The 27174-nt window shown below is 35.4% G+C and overlaps 1 protein-coding gene across 2 annotated transcripts in view; it reads left to right on the top strand.

Moving 5' to 3' along the window:
* The window catches only part of TMEM26 (transmembrane protein 26), a 48490-nt gene that overhangs the window by 5746 nt on the left and 15570 nt on the right, over nt 1-27174 (top strand). For both annotated transcript variants that reach the window (XM_019444280.2, XM_019444281.2), the window contains exons 2-4: nt 10605-10683; nt 16550-16663; nt 18589-18809. In XM_019444280.2, the coding sequence (XP_019299825.1) occupies nt 10605-10683; nt 16550-16663; nt 18589-18809 (414 nt within the window). The remainder of the gene's footprint in view (nt 1-10604; nt 10684-16549; nt 16664-18588; nt 18810-27174) is intronic.

Raw genomic sequence — 27174 nt, 5'->3', positions numbered from 1 at the left:
GGACATTTCTGACACACCCCCAGAAGACAAATAAAACCTGCTTTCTTTTCTACTCTTCCTTATCTCTACTCTTCCCCATGTCCTTTGCCAACACAGAAAAATTCCCTCTGGATTTTATACTGTTACCATATCTTATCTGAAGCATCATGTGTTAGCAAATATCTGGGTACCTCCAAACTCAAAATAGGAAAGACGAATTAAGAATCAGAAGGGATTCTATCCTAAACTGATTTCAAATTCAAACCAATTTTGTAAAAAACAAAAACAAAAAACAAAAAAACAAAAGCTCAATGAAATCTGTTTTGAATACTCAATTGTATTTGGAAGGTTCAACAGCAGAGATGGAAACCTAGACTTGACAGATGCCATATGAAGCCTGATCTTGAAGGAGTCTTGGGTAGTGTAGGAGAAATTCTTTGTCTGATGTAATTCCGTAGTGTTCGACAAATTGTTCATCAAAATTGTTTACAAAAATGCCAGCGAGAAAGTTGAGAAATAAAAGCATTCTTCTCCTGCTCATCTTTTTGGCTATCAGAGAGGATGAAATAAAAGGGTTTAGAAGCAGACCCTGTGATTTCCATATGGCCAACTTGCACACTGGAAATTCTCCCTGCAGATAGACTATTTCTTTTATTGTTTGCACTTGCTGTCCCGATTTCCTGAAACCTCTCTTTAGCTTTTTAGTTATTCTAGTAACACTTCCGACAGTGCACTGGGTTTATCAGCCCTGTCCGCAGTGTGTGTACAGTTTTACAATACTTGTTGTCTTCACATGTGTTTGTGTGTGTGTGTGTGTGTTTTATATCCTGAACCTTGAGCCCAATGCATGAGGATGACTTAAATTTGCATGTTTTTGGAGGCACACATTGAATGTTAGCAGCAAATGACTTTGTTTTTAGTGATCTGAGTCATAGGTTAAGAAGAGTCTTACCCTCACTTGAATTAGCCGTGCTTCACTCCCAAGAAAAAGGCGTATTTTCTTCTTTTATTTCACAGTGGACTTGGGACGAAAGCAATAATTGTGTCTGCATAATTAATAATAATTCTAAAAGAATGGGACCCCCAGGAAACTGAACCATTAAGTAATGCCCATGCTTTTTCCATGAGTATGTTCAACTGAGACATTTAGAACTGAAAATTATGGTTATAATATTTTGTAACTTCTTGTACTTGACAGGAAGAGAAGCAAAGTGCAAATTGGTGTGGGCAGCTGTCGTGAGTCAGTATAAATATATCTTTACTTCTAAATTCCATGCACTTCCCTTTCTCATGGTAGTGCCATTATTTGCATTCAGCATCAGGACAAATCTGAATAGTTTAACTTCTTTTCCAACAGTGGAACATTCACTTTTCCATCAAGGTTTATCCGCCTCACGTGCACATCCCTCACTACTCCAGAAGGTCCTCTGAAGGACTGTTATCAGAAGAGTTAGATCTAGGGTGTCTACATTATTCTGTTAAAAAAAATCAGTGTTTTGTTTTGAAATAAAATAGGGTTTTTATATGCAAGTATCAAAAAGTGTTCTTTGAAAGTCACATGGAAATAATATTAAGGACATACAGATTGTTGGTATAAAATGCTAGTGTGGGGACTGATTTTATAAATTTTTTTAAATGTTTATTTATTTTTGAGAGACAGAGAATGAGCGGGAGAGGGGCAGAAAGAGAGAGGGGGACACAAAATCCCAAGCAGGCTCCCGGCTCTGAGCTGTCAGCACAGAGCCTCATACGAGGCTCGAACTCATGGACTGTGAGATAATGACCTGAGCTGAAATCTGATGCATAACGGACAAGAGCCACTCAGGCGCCGCCTGATTTTGTTTCTTTTCTCTGAGTATGAATCCACAGTAGTTGTTTAGGAAGGGGTATTATATTTTATCCTCTATTTGTCTGACCTCACAGAGCCAGCTGGCATACAGTTAACAATGTTGTGCACTTATCAGAATAACAATTAATATTCCTTAGGGGGGAAAAAGTCCTCTCTACCATCAGTGCAGCTGCCAGCCCTTGTTGGGTCCTTCAGTATTCCTTTGCTTTCTTATTTCCCTGAATTAGCCTCCTATCTCACACACCTGTTTTAATCCACCTCGAATAGCTTCCTGATAAATTGGCTGTGCCATTTTCTGACAGTGCGTTAACAGTAGTGATGAGTATGATGATGAAGGGGACGGTGATGGTGGTAATGGGGGTGGAAACAGTTATCAATTACTGAGTACTAACAATACTGCAAGCCTGCTTTACATCCATTATCTCCGGGAATCCTCGCAATAACCCTATGAGTTAGTTTTTATCTTTTTTTTAAAGTTTCTTAAGGTTTATTTATTTTTGAGAGGTAGAGAGCACAAGTGGGACAGAGGCAGAGGGAGGGGGGACAGAGGATCCAAACCGGGCTCTGTGCTGACAGCAGCGAGCCCGATCCGGGTCTTGAACTTATAAACTGTGACATCATGACCTGAGTTGAGGCCCCTCACCATCTGAGCCATCCAGGTGCCCCATGAGTTAGTTTTAATCTTCATTCCCATTTTATGATGAGGATATTGCTGCACAGCAAGACTCCATCACTTATCTAAGGTCGCAACTAGTTATAAAAAAATCAAAAAACAATTCTAGCATCCACTGAGTCCTCACATTTACTGAGCCAAGAATTCACATTGTCCACATTACCTGATTTGGTCCTCACCATAACCCCAGAGGTATTATTCTTGCTTCTCCTGGCAAAGGAGGAAGCAAAACCTCAGAGAAGGAGTCTCCATCCCAGCACTGAACTCCATCAGCCTATTTCTTGTGCTCTGCATTCAACATCAGATTGGGTTTTCTCTGTGGAAAATACAACTACATAGACTTTTAGGATCAAGGATTCCCGATAGCAAATAAAGGGTCAAAGTATTTTTCTATTTTTCAAACTTGGGTTGGTAAAATTCTGGGGGACCTGAAAATGAGCACTGGGATGATTTTGCCTAGTGCAGACTTTGGGAAAGTCCAGACTACACACGGACGTGGCTCAGAGACATACTTGCACAGCAGACATACTTGTAAAATCAAAATAGGATGTAAAACAAAACAGAAGAGGAGGAAAAATCTCAAGTGCCTTTATTTTGGGTCCCAAAGTAAAGAAACAATCTCTTCTACAGACCAGAAATAAATACCACTGTCTTTTATAGAATGAAATAAGCTAAAGCATTACATAAATACCATCCATCATGCATTTTATCCTCTCAGAGACCATTACAATTCCTGTAGTCATTAACATTTAAGTTCACTTAATCATTAAACAATCATTTATTGTACTAAGTGCTATAATGATGTTTTTGAAGGAATATAAAATAGAGGCAGTTATATGGGAACAGGAGAAAACAACACTCTGAGAACAAAATAATTTTCCACGAATTAAGCCCAAGACTGCAGAATGTCTGCAGAATAAAGATATGATCAGTACAGTAGGCTTGTTAGACAAGGAAAATTTCTCAGGTAAGTGATTTATGTACGAGCTTCTGTAGTAGCTGGGGGTTTTACAAGAGTGTAGAGAAGAGAGAAGGGCTTTTCAGGTGGAGGCAATATCATGATGGCAGGGTTTTAGTTGGAACCAATTCATTTAAGAAGATGCCATGATTTTCTTTGCCTCGGAAATTTTCCACGAGAAAAATAATACATAGATCCTAAAATTGATGCAGATTTTGTTTAGTCGTCCTAAAGCACACTGCTGAGTTTTGAACGTGAGCGACTTCAATTTTAATAAAGCTTGTTCTTGCTTTAGGTAACCTTTTGGAAAATTTTAAGTGAAGTATATAGTACTAATTTTGCTGCCAGCTTATATCATAATTTGGGAATATGACTTTATTTAAAAAAAACAACCAGCAGCAGCAATCAATGAAAATTACAATTAAGAGCCCTAATATTCACCTTTGGAAGTATTCTCTTTGCAAAGTCTAAAAGTGGGCATTTTTTAAAGGGCTTTTGAGGTATGAAGAATGGTTCCACTGCAGGGGGTATTTCCAGCCCTTATGAAATTCCTCCCAGGCTCTCTGTTCTTGTGCTTAGTCCGCTCTCTCATAAGATCAGACAGACAAACCCATCATCTGATTTTGGCACCTATTAAAACACGCACACTCCTTGTTAAATTTTTCCTTTTAGGGGCAGGTCTCATGAGTAAATGCCCAGTTAGTTTTGGCCTCCTCCCCTCCCTAGTGGGCGGGCACAGGCAAAGGGCTCTGGGAAGGAGGTGATTGTGAGGTTATGGTAAGCTAGTTAAGAAGGCCACCAAAAGGGTGGGGGCTGGAATTGAACTAGTGACTTCCCAAGTGTTCAGAGGTTCAGTGGTCTGCAAGAGCATTGGGCACATTTGGAGGTTTATGCTGAGGCTGTCATATTGGCCACTCTTTCCTGCTCTGTATTGACACAAAGCCCTTGATGAGCAGCCCAGAGGGAAATCGTGGATGTTAAGGCCCACTTGGAGAAAGCAGTCTGCGTGAAAGAGGGCAGACAATCCTTAAACTGTGAGATACCCTTTGGGGGCTTGTGAAAGGGTATCTTGACCCAGTTTCTTGCTTTCCATGAAATTAGGCCTATTATTATAAAATGCCCTGGAAATTTTATTGAGGATACTCAAGGCAGTTGAACGTGAGATTGTGAAACTAGTATCCTTACAACTCCAATCCACCTTTCTAGAGTAGGGAATACTGAAGAATGAGATACAAGTAAAATCATGATCCACATTGAAGTAATCTTGGAGCATTATTTTGCTTCACTTAAATATTATCTATTTTCTGATTCATGCGTATGATTAGAAGACTAGAATCCTCATTGTTTGCAGAGAGGAAAGCTAAACAGGGTCGTGGGCAATAGGATAGTTAATTTTTCTATTTGCTTATTTATATTGTGATATGCTTCTGAGATGAATGAAACTTTCTCAATAAGGAAGCACTAACTCATTTTTAGAAAAAATAAAATGGAATCCTGATTTTAGACTAATGGTGAACTAAGGTAAATAAGATCCCTTTGTAGGGCCAAATTATTAAATGTCATGAAATAATCATTTTGTGAAAAATACTGTAATTTGTTGAAATGACAACTTTTTATGATAAATAATATTTTTGGATGAAACGAACTGAAAAAAAGCTTCCCTGACCTTTAACAGCTCAGGGAAGTGTCTAGCATGTAGGAAATAAACATCTCTACTTGGTAAACAAATGAGCACATAAACAAATAGAGGGAAAAAAAAAACCTTCAAGATAGGTGATACTCCTGCCATGTACTTTAATGAGAACTGATAGGGTGGATAAACCCTGAAGTTTCAAAACCAAAACTAAAATACCAAACTTCTGTGGAGAGAAATAATATATTTAGGAAGATATTAATTTAAAAAGTAGCTAATTCAAATAATTTGTCACTAAAGTATTAATGTTGCACACATTCGGTATTCTGACAGAGTAGTAGGAATTGGTATTATAGTAAAGCTGAGTCTCTAAGGGCAGATAGTGGATTAGTAATGGGGTAGTACACATTTTATAAAAATTTCCCGCTTGGACATATCTTCTGAATTTGATCATAAGTTTATCAGTTTTTGTTAGCTTGTGAATAAATAGTGTATCTTATATTTAAAAACAAGTATCCAGAAACCTGACTTAAGTTATTTCTGGGTTGGCTAGATCCTTCTATGGTATTAGACTTCGTACAAAATACTTGGCATTGACTTACTTCTGATGCCATTAAGACATAAAGACTGGAGTAAAATTATTTGGTAGCTCCTAAGAAAAGGCACACAATTTGATTAATTACATAGAAAAAGGTGGGGTCAGGTCTAGTTTTTAATTTTTAGAGTTCAGATTCTCCTTGGTTCCAAAAGTGAATTGCACTGACAATGCATGATCAAGAATATAGCAAACCTTCTAACTAATAAGTAGTGGCTAGAGTGTCACCTTGAAATATTAAATCTTTCATAGTAGCAAAACAATATTATATTCATATAAGAACAGAATAATTAGGGGCACCTGGGTGGCGCAGTCGGTTAAGCGTCCGACTTCAGCCAGGTCACGATCTCGCAGTCCGTGAGTTTGAGCCCCGCGTCAGGCTCTGGGCTGATGGCTCAGAGCCTGGAGGCTGTTTCCGATTATGTGTCTCCCTCTCTCTCTGCCCCTCCCCTGTTCATGCTCTGTCTCTCTCTGTCCCAAAAATAAATAAACGTTGAAAAAAAAAATTTAAAAAAAAAGAACAGAATAATTAATTTCTTCAGTAAAACTTCTGATAAGATTCCATTTATGATGATATTTTAAGATGAAATTTCTAGCTAAACCAGCAACAGATTGTCAAGAAAATAGAAAACAGAAAAATCAACCAAGGCCTTATCAAATCAATAAATATTTATGGGTAACCCACCTCGGGCCAGGTACTGTGGGAGGACCTGAGGGTATAATGATGCACTCACACTTTTTGTGCTTATACTACCTACAACTGCCAGGAGACAACTGATGGGAAACATGCACATATACATGCACACACATACAGTCATAAATTTTGAGGACTTATAAGGAAAAAGTGAAGAGTGCTATAGACAAGCATGACAAGGAAATCTAATTGAGACTGGAGGGACAAGGAAAGTTTTTCTGTAGAGTTCCATATACCTGACATGAGCTATGAAATGGAGATACACGGGTGAAAAGTGGGAGTAAAGAGATATTTCAAGGGAGAGAAATACATGTGTGAAGACCTGAGTTAGGAAGACACATAGGTTTTTTCCAGAAATGAATGAAAAGCAATGTTATAGGAGCACAGTGAGGAAAAATGGCAAACAACAAAGCCCAAGAGTTAGGCCAGGCCCCGACCGTGCAACATTCTGTAGGTCATCATGGGCAAATGGCCATGCTTGTATACCACAACTGTATAACAGTAATTGCCTTAACATCGAATGTGGAGTTTGTCCTCAGCAGCGCAAACAATTTCCTTTGATTCAAGATGTCTTAAATAGCTTTAGTTTGGGGAATTATAGTTTGAAAATAGGATTGATTGTGAGTTGGTTGAAGAAACAGTCTTCTGAACTGGTGCCCTCTGGGTAGGTACCAGTTATGTAGCTGTGAGTTTACTTGTAGAACGGAGGCTAGACAAGGGAGTAGCTCACATGTATTAAGCATGTACGCCATCAGGCCTGTGGCACACACTGCCTCATTTAATCCTCACACCCATCCTAGGAGGTGGGTGTTATGGTCTCCATTTTATAGATGAGGACACTGAGTCGCAGGGAAGGTAGTGAATTCCACTACCCTGGAAGAGACAAGATTCAAATTTGGGTCTCCTAGGTTTGTGAAATTTCTACTGCAGTGTAATAATTCCTCAAGGGACACACTCCGGGAGCATACTAGATCTCATGGAATGGGAATAAAAGTCAGGTAGATGCTAGTACCCTTCATTCCCTCCATTTGCTTAGTCCTCCCATTATTCATAAATTCACAGATTAAACATTTAAGGATGTGCTTAGTAAGCATTTATTAAAGACTTAGTAAGACACCTGATACCACTGAGAAGAGGAAAAGATGAATGAGAAGTAAGAGGGAAAGGACATAAATATATAGAAGACTCAAAATCTCCCTTCAAGGAGACTTTATTAGGAAAGCTAAGGCTTATATACACATAACCATGAAATAGGGGAGAATATGTTGGGTCACGGGAGAAATATAAGCTAAGATTAATTCCTGCTATGCTTCTGAAATACAGGTAAGATGTTGATGGGTAGAGATGTAAGAGGACAGCATTCCATAGCAGGCAGTCATAATTTGGGAGGACATTTGCTCTAAAACCATTTCAGAACCTCTCTTCTCAGATTAATCAAGCTAACGGAGCATGGAACACTTTGTTCTATATATGGCTAAAATGTAATCCTCATATCCAAAATACAATATATTTAGACACATTTTAACACTTCCCTAGATAATTGAGACTTCTATTTTCTCCATAAGTTTTGCTGTTGTTTTAATTTAATTTCAGTTGTACAATGACCACTGCCTGCTGCAGGGAATTAGAAGGAGAGGAAGGAGAGAAGGGACCTCCTGATGCTGCTTTGCTATTATTTACCTTGGGGTGCTGTGCATTTCATCAATAACTCTACCTGGAAGCTTCCTGAAATTCCAGCAAATCCTCTCAGGTGTAGGGTTAAGAGGATGGGACATGTGAGGAGAAAGGCTATGGACTGAGTTGAATAGGATAAATTCTTGGGCTTTCGGTGCGATTGCTTCTTTCTACCTCCTTTTCACTTATGTCAAAAAAGTCTGTGAAGATGAACTGAAGTGAGGGGAACTTTAGAGAAAACATTTTATTTTGTTTTGGGGCTATGACACAGGAAGAGAAAAGGGAAGTGGAAAGACTAGAATATCGAGGCTTTGAATATCAGATTACAGAATTTAGATTTTCTGTGGCAGGCAACATAGAAAATCTTGGATCTTGAAGTTTTTAGTTTTGGTGTTTTGATATAACCAGATTCCTAATTAGAGGAAGTATCTTGAAATGGGATAGTATTTTATTTTTCAATTATAGAAATAAGCCTCATGCATAGATGTTAAGAGTTGTTGTTATCTGTTTAACCTTGTTTAAGAGCTATCATATGTTCAGTCCAGAATTTCCTTAGATATTATTGTAATGGCATTGTTAGGGGAGTCAATCTCAAAATTAATCCCAAGAGAGTCAAGAAAACTGCAGTCCAGTGGACATTTGACATAGCAGAACAAACATTTACATATCCCAAATGTCCTTGCGACTGGAAATCATTTCCTTTCTTAGTCACACAAAGGAAATACTCTCTCCTGATGTTTCCCTTGATATGTAAGGTCAAGGAATTAATTCCCCCCCCCCTTTTTTAGGCGGATGTTCAACCATGGGGCTTTTGCTATCTCTCCATCGCCCAGCCATCTGCCAAGATTTCAATAATATCATGACCTATAGCCTTTGTTTCAAAATTGGTTCTTTGCAGGAAATCAAAGATGGAGGAATTTCTATATTAAATACTGATTTTTAAAGAATTCACTTTCTTTTGTCCTTTCTTTCTTCTCCCCAGAAGTTAAAAGGCAATATTAGTGAAAGGGTTAAGAGCCTTTCTTCAAAAAGTCCATTCTAGATGTTTTCTTCCACTTAGGTCTGGTCACTTTTCTCTCCTGGGTTACAATAATATGGTTTTAATACCAATTCATCTTGAATAATTATATTTATTGAGGAATTAGCATTTCTAATTTTTATGTCATTTTAAACCACCACATGCATATACTATAAGTATTTTAATAAAATTACATTAGCTTACAATTTTGACTTTGAGATGGTCTATAAAGCAATAGTCCAATCTAAAATGAAGTGCAATTTGAAGAAATAAATTTGGAAAGTATGCTATTTTTCTCTTATTTCAAAGTTCTAAGGACACATTTTCATTGTATAATGTCTTATAAAAATATTAATAGTAGTTACCTGTTATGGTGTGCCTACCTCTGCTAGGCATTCTTTACAGAAAGTATAATAAAGACCTCTATGGGATAAATGTGACCACTATGGACTGAATTCTGTTTCCCATAAATTCATGTATTGAAACCCTAACCCCCAATGTGACTCTATTTTGAGATAGAGGTTTTAGGAAATGAGGTCATAAGGGTAAGATCTTAAGCCAATAAGATTGATAGACTTTTAAGAGGAGAAGAGAGATCTCTCTTTCTCTCCTTGTGAAGTACATGTGCCCCGAGGAAAGGCCGTGTGAAGACACAGCAAGAAGGTGTCTTCTAAAAACCAGGAAGAAAGACATCACCAAACCCCAATCATCTTTGAACCCCAATCTTAGACTACCAACCTCCAGAACTGTGAGAAAATAAGTTTCTGTTGTTTAAACTACCCAATCTGTGGTATGTTGGTATGGCAGTCCAAGATGACTAATACAGTGACTGTCCCCATTTTGTGAATTAGGAAGCAAACTGAGAGTCACTGGCAAAACTGATATTTGAAACTGATTATTTTTTATTATAAAGGCCCACTATTTGAACTGCCCTCGGAATTTTGAGCCAGAAATAATGAATGTAGATAGCTTTAAAAAAAATACCAAGCACTTCATGTGTTGTTGTTTGTTTGCATTTTTATTTTCACTAGGCCTAGCAGATACAGTCAGTAGATTTTGCTCATTCCTATTCATTATCATCTGATTTTTGTGTTCTAGCAGGATGTTACTATTTGAGCTTTCAGAATTCTAGGTTAATATTAAAAAATGCAGCCAATTTTCCTGAAATTGCAATGCTGAGAAATCCAATAAGATTTACTGTTGCTGTATTTGCTATCTGTAAAACATATTAAACACCAAATATCCAGTTTGTGCCTGCAACTAGTTGGCAGTGTCCCATTAAACCATATTAAAATTAACTTCTATTAATTGGATTAGAAATTCAGTGAGAATGACAGCTGCTAGTGCCTTTTGCAGTTACTTTGTTTCTCTATAATCCATATGGCAGAAATCACATAATGCTTTTTTCCCCATTGAAATGAACACTTGAGATAAGGAGGATTGACTGGATGTGATCAGGGTATGTGCATTTGTTTTGTTTTCTTTAAATTTTTTTTGTAAAAACTAAACATATTTTTCTCTTCTTCCACAGGTTTTCACCAGCCATATTTATCTATCTGATTAGCATTGTTCCATCATTATGGCTTCTTGAAATGCACCATGAGACCCAGGTATGGCCTTTTGGAAAGTAGGAAAGTGGAAAATTCATCAATAAACTACTTTCATACTATAATCCAATTTGTTTCAGAAATACATGACTCAGAGGAATTGGAGTTATCAAGAATTGAATAAGTAAGACGCCATTAGCAAAAGAAAGTGAATTCACAATCTGTCAAAACTAATAAAAATGTTACATTTGTTTAAGATTTAAAATTGCATAATTAATTAACAATTTATGTTAGAGATCTTGTTCCTAAGCACCCCCTAACCTCCGAATATGCTAGAGTTTATATGGGGGGGGCAGGCTGTGTGTAAAAATTTGGTTTTAAACTTTACAGATTTAATGAGTTTCTATATTGTACCAAGAATGGGCAGGGCTCAATAATCCAGCATCCTCTGAAATATTTTTAAAAATAGAAAAAACAAAATAGAAACCCATTGTCTATACCCTGCTATGTAAATACAGTCAAACTTGGAGGGTCTATTTGAAATAGTCTATCTTAAAATTTAGGCCTTACAGATTACAACAGATTCCCTTTTGAGAGTCCTAAAGTCCTATGATCTGTTTTAGTGAAATAGGAATTCTATTCTGGAGCCAGACACTCAGGGTAAAGGAGAGGAGTATGGCACCCACCATTGGGAAAGGTGGACTATATGTATGAGGACCACACTGATTTAAAAAATAAACAGTGGTTTCCAATAAGAGTCCCTAATCTATATATAAAGAAAGAGCTGCTAAGCGAGTTGCTTCTCACATGGGCAACCCTAAGTCTCAGGCTCTGGAATGGTCTCACAATCTGTTGTTATTAAGGCTCCATACTGTGGATGGCAGATCCCATCAGATTCCAGACCAGACTTCACATCTTCAGAGCGTGGATAAAGGAACTAGGTTACAGATGAACTTTAGCTATGGTATAATTTTAGTACCTTTACTGATAAAATGCTTTAGTCAAGATAAGACTTTGCCCCTATACAGATTTCTTTCCTACAGTCAATCATTTTATAGTAAAGTTAAGCCTCTTGTGTATGTTTTGGATATTCAAACTGCATCTGGAAAATGTTCCAAATTTTAGGTACACACAGGGGAATTTAACTCTATGGACTATTTTTGAAGAATTCCACAAGCACATACCAATAAAACAGGCATAAAGAAAACATTTATCTGCCTTAAATCTCCTATTTAAAAGGTATTAAAGTCATAGGCTATCTCTATGTCTGTGGCAAAAATATTTTTGTAACAATAGATAGACTGGTTCAAGTTATCATGGTTTTTAAAACTGTACCATGAGGAGTTAGGGGACTGTTTCAATTTCCTTACTACTTACAACTTTCAGGGTTATGGAAATAAGCTCTGGTGATTTGAATCATTTTTTTCCTTCACATCCAATTCTATAACATGACTATCATCCACAATAACAATTCATTTCCCCAAACGCTTTTATAATATAAATGCATTGCACAGTTAATTGATATACAGGTCAAATCCCATTACAACAAATAGCATGCAACCAAAAGCTCTCTTTTTAATAAAAAAAAGATTTTTGAGCCCCAGGCAGTACCTCTCTAATTTTCATACTACAAAAGAAATTGGACCTTTAGTAGTAATGGATTTGACTCATTTTGACACTAAAAATTAAAATGAATGCCCAAAGATTGATTTGGGCAGGGTGGGCAGAGATGGAAGTAGAAAAAAGTAAGAGAAAGAGAGACAAAACAGTAGTGGAATTGCATCTAAGGAAAAGAAATGGCAGAAAAAAGGGAGGCACAGCAATTGTCTTAGTCCATTCATTTAAAAATGTTTGGTTGTGATAATAACCACTTTTCTTTATATCATCCTTTTTTTTCCCAAAGTATTTTCAAATACATTTTCTCCTTTATGAACTCAGGAACTCCATAAGTTAAGGATGGTATGTATATATATATATATATATATATATATATATATATATATATTTTTTTTTTTTTTTTTTTTTTTTTTTTTTTTTTTACTTTATAAAAGAGGACGGCTAAGACTCAGAAAGATTAAATAATTTTTTCAAGGCCTGCTCAGCTAATCAGTAAGAATTCTGGGGCTTAGCACCTGGGCCTTGATCCCTGCTCTGTTAACCCACACTGCCTTTCTCAGTTACACGTTCTATGTTTTACAGGAGTTTTGAATCAAAATCATCTGACTTTTTTTTCATGACAGGAAAGAATAATTAGTTTCTTTTCACATTTTCCATGTATTCTACATCCTAAAAGTTCTAACCTGTGTTTTGGCGTTCGTAAAACATCTTGACCTATTTCATGAAGAGATTCCAAATCTTAAATGATCAATTCTGTGCCTTCGTTTCTGAATCTGGCTAGGTTTACATAGCTGAAAACAACTATGACCGTAACTCTTAAGTCTATTTATGAAGTGGCAAAATTAAAGCAATGAAAAGTTTCTAGTCTTGAAGGTGTTTTAGTCTGGTTTGACCCAAAGGAATATTTTTGAAACTAGTAAGAGTTTTTAAGACATAGCCCATGAAAAAGTGGTTTGTTGGTACCCAGAACATCTACATGACTCACCTATACAACGCGAAATGTAAATAATATTACCATAAAAACAATACAAGTTGCGTTAGGTTGTAGGCATCAAACCAGTTGGTTTTTGCTGTCCAAATGCAGTTGCCACTTAAAGGAAAATTTCATCATTTTGTAATAAGTAGAATTACAAGGATGGAATGGGACTCAGATAGGTTGTAATATCTTAATATGGACTACAAAGCTATTTGCTACTGCAGTGCAGATGACTTTATTTAAATAATATGTCTATGGATTTTTGGTGATAAGGATGTAAAAAAACATATGAAGGTCACCATTTTTAATATACACTGTGCTGTCATGCCTGCAAATAAAGTGGTCAAAATTTGTTTCCTATTGCCTATTTGATTCTCACAAAGCTACTATGCAATGAGGATTTGTTACTTGGTTCAAAGATTGAATTTTTTATCTTCATTATCTTTTCTTGGAGCCTTAGTTGTACAGAAAAAAATAGTGTGCAAACAGCTGGATTTTTGCTTTTAGAGATATGGCACATGGCCATTTTTCCTAATTATTCTTGTCATTTCACTCATAACACTAGTTGTTTTGGGAGAGACTAGAAAAAAATAGCTTCTTGACATTTCTTTTTACTTTTTCAAGTGGTTTATTTAATGATCGATGCAGTATCCAAAATAATTAAGAAAAATATACTTCTCACAGCGTTAGCATTTAAAAAAAAATAGTTTCTCTAAACCCAAATACGTGAGTGTGGGTATGTGGTGCTGGTTGGTGGTGGTGATGGCAGTGCTGTGTGCATCTGTTTGTGTATGTTTCAAAAGTATGTTAGCCCTGCAGGTGTTTAAAACAAAATCTTCAATCTTTTTTTTTTAAACAGTGTGTGAAGTAATCAGTGGCTACCACTACATTTTCAAGTGCCACCCCTTTTCTCTCTTATAAATCTTTTCTCTACCTCAGATTCCCAGCATCTGGATAAAAATCATGCACAGTCCACCTGCAGAAATTTACACACAAAATGAAAGAGTGAGAGGGGGAAAACATTTAGTTTAGGTCTTTGTCAAATTTTTCGTAAACCTAAGTTGACTTTCAAACTGCCACTAAAATGTATATTTTGATGGGTGAACATGATAATTCTTTTGATTGTTACCGTGCTTAACAAGCAAGATTGAATGTAATTGGATTACTGACCTAAGCAAATGGTATTTTAGATAAAGAGCCTTCTGGACAAGAAATAAACTCTTAGAATCAACACTTTGGCCAAGATCATACATGTTTTAATGCTGTCGTTGGTTGTTGATTTGTTTTGCAATTGTTCCAGGATTCAAGAAAGGAAACCCAACTATGACTCCATAAATTGTACAGCTCTCAAATACCAACAGCAGTTTTCACAGAACTAGAACAAACAATCCTAAAATTTGTCTGTATCCACCTAAGACCTCAAATAGCCAAAGCAATCTTAAAAAAAGAAAAGCAAAGCTGGAGGCATCACAATTCCAGAGTTCAAGTTGCATTACAAAGTTGTAGTGATCAAGACAGTATGGTACTGGCACAAAAACAGACACATAGATCAGTAGAACAGAATAGAAAGCCCAGAAAAGAACCCACAACTATATGATCAACTAATCTTTGGCAAAGCAAGAAAGAATATTCAATGGGAAAAAGACTGTCTCTTCAACAAATGGTGTTGGGAAAACTGGACAGCAACATGCAGAAAAATGAACTTGGACCACTTTCTTACACCACACACAAAAATAAATTCAAAATGGATTAAAGACCTAAATGTGACACCTGAAACCATAAAAATCCTGGAAGAGGACACAGGCACTAACATCTTTGACATTGGCTGTAGCAATTTTTTTCTGGGATTTGTCTCCTGAGGCAAGGGAAACAAAAGCAAAAATAAACTACTGGGACTACATCAAAATAAAAAGCTCAGCACAGTGAAGGAAACAACAAAACTAAAAGGCAACCTATTGAATGGGAGAAGATGTTTGGAAATGACATATCTGAGAAGGGGTTAGTATCCAAAATATATATATATATATATATATATATATATATATATATATATATATATATTAGTATCCAAAATATATATATATATATATATATAATATATATATAAACAAATATATATATATATATATTATATATATATATAAACTTCTAAAACTCAACACCCAAAAACCAAATAATCCAATTAAAAATGGGCAGAAGTCATGAACAGATATTTCTCCAAAGAAGACATACAGATGGCCAAAAGACACATGAAAAGATGCACATCACCACTTATCATCAGGGAAAAGCAAATCAGAGCTATAATGAGATATCACCTCACACGTGTCAGAATGGCTAAAATCAACAACACAAGAAAGAACAGTGCTGGCAAGGATGTGGAGAAAAACGAACCCTTGTGCACTGTTGGTGGGGCTGCAAACTGGTGCAGCCAATGTGGAAAACAGTATGAAGGTTCCTCAGAAAGTTAAAGCTAGAACTACCTTAGGATCCAGCAATTGTACTATGAGGTATTTACCCTATTAATACAAAAACACTAATTCAAAGGGATATATTCACCCCTATTTTTATGGCAGCATATTTATAATAGCCCAATTATGGAAGCAGCCCAAGTGTTCATCGATAAATGAATGGATAAAGAAGAGGTGGTATATATATTCAACGGAATATTATTCAGCCATATAAAAGACTGAAATCTTGCCATTTGCAATGACATGGATAAAGCTAGAGAGTATAATGCTAAGTGAAATAAGCCAGTCAGCGAAAGACAAATACCATATAATTTCACTCATATGTGGAATATAAGAAAAAAACAAATGATCAAAGGGGGGGGGAAAGAGAGACAAAACAAACAAACAAAAAAACTGGACAATTATAGAGAACAAACTGATGGTTACCAGAGAGGAGCTGGGGTGGGGGTGGGGGTGAGTTAAATAGGTGATCAGGATTAAGGAGTGCACTTGAGATGAGCACTGGGTGATGTATGAAATTGTTAAATCACTATATTGTACACCTGAAACTAATATAACACTGTATATGTATTAATTGGAATTAAAATTAAAACTTAAAACATTCTACAGCTCTGCACAATGAACTTGGAGCTTCTACATCCTCATAGACTTGTGGGAAAATAAAACATGTATAGTTGAGTCTGTTCTCATATTAATTGAAAAGTGGTTTTCTATCTCAAGACTATAATCTGATTTTTGGAAATGTTTATGCATGCTGTGTAAACTCCACATATCTACTCATAATTGCTTAGATAATTGAAGCCACTTGGAACTCTACCTATTGTGGTTTTTTTTTTTTTTACATATTGCCTTTTTACAAAATTCTTAGCATTGCAGTAGCCAATCTGAAGGGATGTCACAAAATACCAGCAGCAAAGAAAACTTCAATCAAACTTTGATGTCAAGTGAACAAGCCAATGTAGCAGATGATCTCATTAAGACGGTGAGAGCTTTTTCCACTGTATTTTAAAGGATCTGGCAAATCACCTTTTCATTTGGTGAGAATAACATGCTCTACACCTTGCAGCTCATTCTTTCCTAAGGAAATTTGCCAATCATTTAATCGTTTGCTCAGGATTTTGCAAAACAATTGTATTTTTATATTTATTAAACACATTTAACATGCATAATAGTCATATATATCTAATATACCTGTATATTAATAGGTATATTTAACTTGCAGCATTAAGTAACCTATAACACTTAGGTCAGACAATGTATGCACAAAGGGAGATACATATTTTTGGTAAAGGAATGATATAGTTAAAAGATTGGGATCTGTCCTGTATATATTTTAGGAGTTTACATTAATAAAATAGGGAAGATTTTCAGCCAAAATAGAATTACTTCTTTGTTCTTCACATGCCTGATATTTGTCAAACTAACCATGGCCTATTAGGAAATGATATATGGGAGAGACTCGAGGCCCAGGCCAGTACCAATGAGCCATGGTTTCAATAATAAGATAGATTATTGATTCTAAGAGATTTAATTCAGTCTAATTCATGGATTCTAAATCAAGCTCCCGTCACAGCTGACTGGCATCACTTTGAAAAAATCACTTAATCTCTCTGTATCTCAGTTTTTCATCTGACAGTTGAAAGTATTAATAACTACCCCACTAGTATGCTTCCTATAAGAATTAAGTAGGATGTATGGGGCACTTGGGTGGCTCAGTCGGTTAAGTGTCTGACTTTGGCTCAGGTCATGATCTCGCGGTTCATGAGTTCAAGCCCTGTGTCAGGCTCTGTGCTGCCAGCTCAGAGCCTGGAGCGTGCTTCAGATTCTGTGTCTCCCTCTCTCTCTGCCCCTCTCCCACTCACACTCTGTCTCTGTCTGTCTCTCTCTCAAAAATAAATAAACATAAAAAAAAAAGAATTGAGTAAGATGTATATGAAGTCTCATAGAAGAAATATGAAATAGTGTGTAAAGGCAAGATCACTGATCTTCATGTGTGGCTTCAATCAGGTTAGCATCCTGCCTTGTCTTATCCTGCCTTTACCTGTACATCAGTAAGTAATTGAGAGGAGTAAATAGATTTGCACAAACATAGTCAAGTTACTTGTATAAATCAGAATCAACTATCCAATCCACTGGAGACCAACATTCCTGTAGTCTTTAAAAGATTATAGCCTCTGAGGGCCAGTAATATATTTTAAAACTGATTTAGAAGTTAAACGGGCAAGAGATATCATTCAGAAAACAAGAAAGGGGTGTAAATTTTTCTGAGAGTCCAAGATTAAAGGCAGAATAAAATTTGGTTGCTAGTTTATAGATTTTTCAATTATGTTAAATGTTCAAAATAAAAATAGTAACTATAGTTAGTCTCTTTCTTTACATTTACGTAATTAATAAACATTATTATACATTCTCTCATTTGATGTAGCAGTGTTTTAGAGCAATAAAAAACAAGGGATTTGTACCATGTTAAAATATTCCCAGATTACTAAATTCAGACTTGAAATCTCTGAAAGAAAAATACAAGGATTTTTTTGTGATTTTAATTTGGTATTTAAAAAGTTTTGCTATGTGTTGTGTCATACTTTGTTACAGAGAAAGTAAAATGAGAAGTGATCTTTAAAACGTCATCAGATTGGCTCTTTAAATACCAAATGCTACAATCCTACTAGCAAGTGTGAGGTTTAAATTACTTCTTATAAGGCTGCCCCATTTTAAGAACCATCTTAGCTTTTTTTCTCCAGAGTCTTCAGTTGAAAGGAGCTTTATTTTCTTTAGTAGGTGAAGAATCATTTTTATGAAAATGACCTTCCACAAAAACTGTGGATTGAAAGCCATGGTGAAGATGGCATCACTTTCCGAGGTGGCAGCTCATGGTCCTTCTCTCTGTATGACATTTCTGTTACACAGGCCAAAGTTTTTGTGAATAACTTATCTACAGTATGTGAAAAAGTTTGGACTTTGGGACTCCATCAGACATTCTTGCTAATGCTCATAATTGGAAGATGGCTTCTACCCATTGGAGGCGGGATCACTAGGGACCAACTCTCTCAACTTCTCCTTATGTTTGTGGGAACAGCTGCTGACATACTGGAATTCACAAGTGAGACCCTGGAGGAACAAAATGTGAGGTAAGTAAGCCTGCAAGGTCAGGCCCTCATACGTGTCTATTCTTTTATTTACAGAAGAAATATAAGGATTTCCAGTCTATCATATGACCGGTGATACAATCATAGAATTTCCTGATGTTCAGGTTTAGGTATGAGCCCAGTTTATATATACGTGAACTTCCTGCTAAGGAAAATGGGCAAATAATATTTCCTTTGGGTGAGAACAGAAAGGCTCTACATGGCTGCATGACCATAGCTAACCTATGGGGCTGTGGTGATCAGAAAACCTAGAGGTAGAGTCACCATCCATAGCTCCTCTCTCATATTCTCAAATGTCCAGGAATGCCCCCAATCATAAAATTCTCTTCTAGAGCAGAGCATAGCTACCGTTCCAGGAAATCACCTAGAAAAGACATAAGGAAATCTCTCCTCTACCCAGGTGAGAATTTATATTCCCTCGTGTGAGTGGAGAATGGGGCAAATTAGGTTGGGTTTTTTTTTTGTTTTTTTTTTTTGTTTTTTTTTTTTTTTTTACTAAATTTTATTTTTAGTCAGTTTTGTTCAAAGTGCCCAAAGGCTTTCTGGTGGAGATGCCTATAAATTAAAACTTATTGAGTTGGTACTTTTATTTTTGCCACAAGCAAATAAACTCAGAATCCATGATCACATCTGTTTATGGAACTACTTTCTTACCTTTAGGGATTTAAGTCTGAGTGCCTGTATGTACTTTCAGCTTGGGTTGTTTTGCACTGTGCTATAAAAATAAATTGCAATGAAGCTGGCTTTTAATGCTACACTTTACTTTATGCTGTGTTTCTCAAATAACGAAACATAAAGCTGAGCAAAATGCACTAACTTACTGAGTAAACTTAATATCCCAATTATAGCACAAAGTATATCTGTAACCATAGGTTACCTGTATATAATCATTTCCTATTCCATTTGTACTGATTTTTCTTATACTTTATTAAGTACACATAGAATTTTAACAAGAATTCAATTTAAATTGATCCATTGTCCTCAAAATGTTGATTTCAGTTTTGTATCTTTAATACCTTACATTTAGCCAGTGCTTTACATTGTATAACAAATTTTCAGATACTTTAGGACACCTATGACACAATGGGATTACAAGAAAAACATGAAAAAATCATGACCAAGCACATAAAAACAATAAGTAACTATATAGGCACAGTGACAGGGCCATAAAAATAAAAATATGACTAGCCAAACTGTATAGAAATAAACACATACATGCTAAATATCTAGGGAGATGGGAGGGATATAGGGTAGGAAATGGAGTATTCAGGAGGAATATGTTTTGTAGGGCTGATAATAAAAATGCGAGAAATGGGCACCTGGGTGGCTCAGTCAGTTAAGTGTCTGAATCTTATTTTGGCTCAAGTCATGATCTCATGGGTTTGTGAGACCAAGCCCTGCATCTGGCTCCACGCTATCAGTCTGGAGCCTGCTTGGGGTTCTCTCTCTCCCCCTCTCTCTGTCCCTCTTCTGCTTGCATGTGTGCTCTCTCTCTCAAAATAAAGAAATAAATATTTTTTAAATAAAATAAAAACATAAGAAATGACTAACTCGGCTATCTTAATGGTCTGTTTATTAGGTCCATCCAGAAATGACACCAAGGTGCATTTAACAGATCAGTGTTTGCCAATAGATGTTAAATATTCAATAGGTTAGTCATTAAAATCTTAATTCCCCCCAAAAACTTTGAAAATCATGAGGTACTCATTCATTCATCAACTGTAGATTGATTATCTAGTGTGTACCAGGCAATGTGCTAGGTGGATACTGAAGAGCAAATGGTGAGTAAGTAGTGAGAGAAATCCTGGACACACAGTCGTATCCCAATCCAGGTAATTTCAATTCAGCAAATTCTCCTGCCACCTACAAATTAATGTGAACATTTCAAAAACCTTTTTTTTTCTTATTTTAAACTTGTATTATGTCATGAGAAGGGATCAAATAAAGTATGCCCTGGTTATTGTTTTAAATTTTTAATTTTTTTAATGTTTATTTATTTTTGACAGAGAGACAGAGCATGAGCAGGGGAGGGGCAGAGAGAGAGAGGGAGACACAGAATCCGAAGCAGGCTCCAGGCTCTGAGCTGTCAGCACAGAGCCCGACATGGGGCTTCAACTCACAGATCACAGGATCATGACCTGAGCCGAAGTCAGACACAACGGACTGAGCCACCCAGGCACCCCTGTTTTAAAATTTCTTTTAGGTTTCATGGTTTCAGACTGAAGTTTTTATTTATTTACTTTTTAAAATGTTTATTTATTTTGAAAGAGAGAGAGAGAGAGTACATGAACAAGAGAAGGGCAGAGAGAGAGGGAGGGAGAGAATTCTAAGCAGGCTCTGCACTGGGCTCCATCCCATAAACTGTGAGATCATGACCTGAGCTGCAATCAAGAGTTGGATGCTTAACCGACTGAACCATCCAAGCTCTTCTCGTTTTATTTTTGATATAACTACATGGTGTCAGTGACCTTCTGTAGTCTCCTCCCACACGACTCCATCACTACTCAGACTCAGAAAGAATTTAGAATTTTTTCTCCCTCTTAAAACCCACCTTCTGAGTTTTGATTTTGTCACCAGTATCTTCTGTACTGCAAGGGTAGACACTGCAAATGTCTATCTCTTCAGAGGAGAGACTTAAACCCCTCCCACTGGGGTATAGCCTTCCCCTTTGACCTTAAAAAAGACAATCATGAAAAATAAATTTAATGTGTTTGTGAAAGATGTTCACGTGCAATGGTAAAGGAGGCTACTTCATTATAACCCACTTAGCATTACCTATTTTTATAACATTTTATTTTCTATTTTTATTTAATTCCATAATTTGGACTGACAGATTTAGGAGAAAACCTTCAATAATGTGTACACCACGATGATATCTAGCTCTTTTTCCTGCATCCTGGCTAAATATCTCAAATTCAATTTTTTAAACTTAAATCAATTTCTTTCTGTATGCTCACTTTAAGTTAATTTGCCTAATAGTTATGAATTTACATGGACTTGTGAGATGCTGCAAATTTTTCTTAAGAGCTTAACTTTACACACCATAAAATTCAACTATTCTAATTCTGTGGTTCGATATTTAGTAAATTTATTAATGTGTAACCATAATCAGAATCTAGATTCCTTATAGCTGTTTGGAGTCAATTCTCACTCATTCCTACAGCGAACCCTAGGCAACCTCTGATATGCTTTCTTTCTGCACAGTGTCCTTTTCTAGAAATTTCATGTAAAAGATATCATAAAATATGTAGTGTTTTGTGTGTAGCTTTTTCACCTAGAATGTTTCTAGGGTTCATTCACACTGTTTCATGTATTGGTAGTTACCCGCTTTTTAATTGCTAAATAGTATTCCATGCATATACCACATTTTATTTATTCATTTAATAGTTGATATATGTGTGTACTGCTATTATCTTGCTATTAAGAATGAGATGGCTATGAACATACACTAAAGTCCTTTGTATAGATCTTTTTTTATTTCTCTTGGGTATATACCTAGGAGTAGAATGACTGGGTTTATGTTAAGTACATGTTTAATTGTTTAAGAAACTACCAAACTGTTTTCTAAAGTGGCTGTATATTTTTATATTCCATTTCTTCTAATTTTCACCATTTTTTCAGTATTTTGATTATAAACATTCTGTTATGTTCTTGTGGTATCATATTACAGGGTTTTATTTATTTACTTTTTAGTTTCATTTTTAAATATAATTTATTGTCAAGTTAGCTAACATGCAGTGTATACAGTGTGCTCTTGGCTTTGGGAGTAGATTTCCATGATTCATCACTTACATGAAGCACCCAGTGCTCATCCCAACAAGTGCCTTCCTCAATGCCAATCACCCATTTTCTTCACCCCTTCCATCCTCAGTTTGTTGTCTGTATTTAAAGGTCTCTTATGGTTTGCCTCCCTCTCTGTTTGTAACTATTTTTTTTCCTTCCCCCACAGTGCTCTGCTAAGTTTCTCAACTTCCACATATGAGTGAAAACATATGATATCTGTCTTTCCCTAACTGACTTATTTCACTTAGGATAATACCCTCCAGTTCCATCCATGTCATTGCAAATGGCAAGATTTCATTCTTTTTCATTGCCAAGTAGTATTGCATTTTATAAATATCCCACTTATTATTTATCCGTTCACCAGTTGATGGACATTTGGGCTCTTCCCATAATTTTGCTATTGTTGATAGTGCTGCTATAAATATTCAGGTACATGTTCTCCCATGAATCAGCACTCCTATATTCTTTGGATAAATTCCTAGTAGTGCTATTGCTGGGTTGAAGGGCAGTTGTATCTTTAATTTTTTGAGGAACTTCCATACTGTTTTCCAGAGTGGCTGCACCAGTTTGCATTCCCACCAACAGTGCAAAAGAGTTCCCCTTTCTCCATCCCCACCAACATCTGTTCTTTCCTGAATTGGTAATTTTAGCCACTCTGGCCAGTGTGAGGTGGTATCTCAATGTAGTTTTGATTTGTATTTCCCCGATGATGAGCCAATGTTGAGCATCTGGATGTCTTCTTTGGAAAGTGTCTATTCATGCCTTTTGCTCATTTCTTCATTGGATTATTGATTTTTTGGGTGTTGAGTTTCGTAAGTGCTTTATAGATTTTGGATACTAACCCTCTACCCAATATGTTATTTGCAAATATCTTCTTCCATTCCGTTGGTTGTCTTTTAGTTTTGTTGATTGTTTCTTTTGCTGTGCAGAAGCTTCTTACTTGATGAGGTCCCAATAGTTAATTTTTAATTTTGTTTCTCTTGCCTTCAGAGACGTGTCAAGTAAGAATTTGCTATGCCTGAGGTAAAAGACGTTGTTACCTGTTTTCTCTTCTAGGATTTTGATGCTTTCCTGTCTCACATTTAGGCCTTTCATCCATTTTGAATTTATTTTTGTGTATGGTCTAATAAAGTGGTCCAGTTTCATTCTTCTGCATGTTGCTGTCCAGTTCTCCTGGCACCATTTGCTAGAGACTGTGTTTTTTTTTTTCCATTGTATACTCTTTCCTGCTTTGTTGAAGATTAGTTGGTCATACCTTTGTGGGTCCATTTCTTGTTCTCTATTCTACTCCACTATTCTATGTGTCTGTTTTTGTGCCAATACCATACTGTCTTTATGATTACAGTCTGTACTGGAGTACAGGCTAAAGTCCAGGATTGTGATGCCTCCAGCTTTGATTTTCTTTTTCAACATTACTTTGGCTATTTAGGGTCTTTTGTGGTTCCATACAACATGTTGTAGGTTTCTAAAATTTATTTATTTATTTATTTATTTATTTATTTATTTAGAGAGCAGGGGCAGGGCAGAGAGAAAGGGAGAGAGAGAACCCCAAGCAGGCTCCACACTGACAGCATGGAGGGCGCCATCTCACATACCATGAGATTGTGACCTGAGCTGAAATCAAGATTCAGAGGGTTAACAGACTGACCCACCCAGATGCCCCCATATTATAGTTTTAATTTCTGTTTCCCTAATGACTAAACATGTTGAGCATCTGTCTATGTGCTAATTAGCTAATCCTATATTTTCCTTCAGTGAAGTGTCTGTTCAAATTTTCATCCATTTTTTGTTCAATTGATTTTTTATTGTTGATTTGTAAGAGTTCTTTATATTATTTATATTTGGACACAAGTTCTTCTTTAGGTACATAAATGTAATTTCCCCCCCTCCCCGCAAGTATACAGCTTTCTTTCATTTTTTGTCATTCAAAGACTATTTTTAAAAATTTTGATAATGTATCATATCAATTTTTTTATTTTAAGTAGTGCTTTGGGTGCCATATCTAGGAAATATTTTCCTCATCAAAACTGGAACTATTTCCATGTATAATAATCTGACTTAACTTTTTTGTGGTGTAATATAAGGATCTAAGTTTGTGTTCTGTCTTTTTTTGTTGTTGTTTTTTGGCATTGTACCAGAACATTATTTTGTCCTAGCTGAGACCAATTATGTCAGCACCATTTGTGGAAAAGTCTTTCCCTACTAAATTGCCTTGATATCTTTGTCAAAAATCAACTGACCACATCTGTAAGAGTTTTCTTATATTTTCTATTGTGTTCTATTGCTCTATATTATCTATCCTTATGCCAATAACATACTATTGTGATACTGGAATTTTATGATAAGTTTGAAACTTGATGCTATAAGTCTTCTAACATTGTCCTTTTATAAAAAGTTTTTGGGTATTCTAGGTCCTCTGTATTTCCATTTAAGTTTGATGATCAGTTTGTCAAATTTTATAAAGTAATCCTGCTGCAGTCTTGGTAAGGATTGTATTAAATCTAAGCATCAATTTGTGAAGAAAGGACATCTTAATATTAAGTCTTTTAATATGTAAACATGAATCATCTCATCATTTACTTAGATGTTCCTTAACTTTTCTTATCAATGTTTTGAAGTTTTCGATATATGGGTCTGATTATGCTTTTCCTTAAGCTTATTCTTAAGTATTTTATTCTTTTTGACAAAATTATTAATTTCTTAATTTTTTTTAAATTTCTTAATTTCTTAATATGTAATATTGCTACTACATAAAAATACAATTGACTTTTTTTATTATGATCTTGTACCCAGCAACCATGCTGAACTTGTTTATTAGTTTTGTAAATTCCTTAGGATTTTCTACATGTAAGTTAATGCCATTTGTAATTAAGATAGTTTTCATTCTTTCTAATCTGCATGACATTAATTTCTTTTTCTTGCTTTATTGCAGTGTCTAGAATTTCTAGTTCAATGTTGAATAGAAGTATAAGAGTAGGCATTTCAATCACAAAGGATAAGCATTCTGTCTTTCACTATTAAGGATGTTGTTAGGTATAGGTTTTTCACAGATACACTTTATAGATGCCCTTGATCAGTTGGAGGGAATTCCTATTTATATCTAGGGTATTGAGAGTTTCTTGCTTGCTTGCTTGCTTTTTTTTTTCTTTCTTTCTTATGGACATTGAGTTTTGTTTATTGATTTTTCTATTTTTATTAAGAATATTATGTAATGGTGTTTTGCATTCTATAAATGTGGTATATTACATTAACTAGTTTTCAGAAGATAAAACAACCTTGATGTCCTGAGTCAAGATAAGTCTCACTTGATTATAGTATATAATGGTTTGTAAGTATTGCTGTTATTTGTTTGCTAACATTTTGTTAATAATTTTTACAACTATGCCCATGAGCATATTGATCTATAGTAATATTTTCTAATGATATATTTTTCTTGCTTTAGTATTAGGATAATACTGCACTCAGTGAATACCTCAGGAAGCATCCCTTCTTTCTTTATTTTCTGAAAGATTTTATAAAGTATTGGTATTAATTTTTCTTTAAATATTTTAAAGAGTTTATCTATGAAGCCATCTGGGCCTAGGTTTTTCTATTGGGAAGATATTTTATTGCTAATTCAACGTAATTATTTATAAGCCTCTTCAGTTATTCTATTTATTTCTGAGTTAGTTTTGATTGCATTTTTTTCTTTCTAGGAATTTTCCCATTTAAATAAATTATGTAGTCTTTTATATAAAGTTGTCCATAAAATGATTTTCTTATACTTGTGTCCATTTCTATAGGGTCACTTATTATGCCCCCTTTTACATTATGAATTGGTCATTTGTGTCTTCTGTGTTTTTACTTAGTCATATTTATCAATTTTGTTCATGTTCTAAAATAACCAACTTTTGGCTTCATTGATTTTTCTCTATTGTTATTTTGTTCTCCATTTCATTGATTTGTGCTGTGATGTTTAATTTTCCCTTCCTTCTGCTTGCTTTGGATTTAATTTGCTTTTTTTTTCTAGTTTCTTAAGATGGAAGCTTATATTATTGATTTGAGATCTTTTTGCTTTTCTAACATGACATTCAAAGCTACAGAATTCCCTCTAACCACTGCTTTATGTGTATCCCATAAACTTTGATATCTTATCTTTTTATTTAATATGGTTCAAAATATTTTCCAATATCTCCTGAAATTTATCATTTGACCTATGGATTATTTAGAATGTAAGCTATTTAATTTCCATATGGAGATTGCCCAAATTTCCTTCTGTTGTTTTCTATTAATTCTGTTGTAGTCTTTAAATTATTTTGATCCTTTAAATTGATTGAGGCTTATTTTATGACCTAGCATATAGCTTATCCTGGAGAATGTGCTATATGTATTTGAAACGAATGTATACTTACAGGTTGTTTGCTTGAGTTTTCTGTAAATGTCAGTTGTGTCAAGTTGGTTATTAGGTTATTTAATTCTTCTATATCCTTACTGATTTTCTGTCTAGTTCTTCTATAAATTACTGAGAATGGGACATTGAAATCCTCAGCTCTAATTACTGAATTGTCTATTTCCTTTTTCAATA

Source organism: Panthera pardus, unplaced genomic scaffold, assembly GCF_024362965.1.
Source record: "Panthera pardus isolate Hobbes unplaced genomic scaffold, ASM2436296v1 HiC_scaffold_22, whole genome shotgun sequence".
Classification (NCBI taxonomy): Eukaryota; Metazoa; Chordata; class Mammalia; order Carnivora; family Felidae; genus Panthera; species Panthera pardus.
This window is presented reverse-complemented; position numbering and strand designations above follow the sequence as displayed.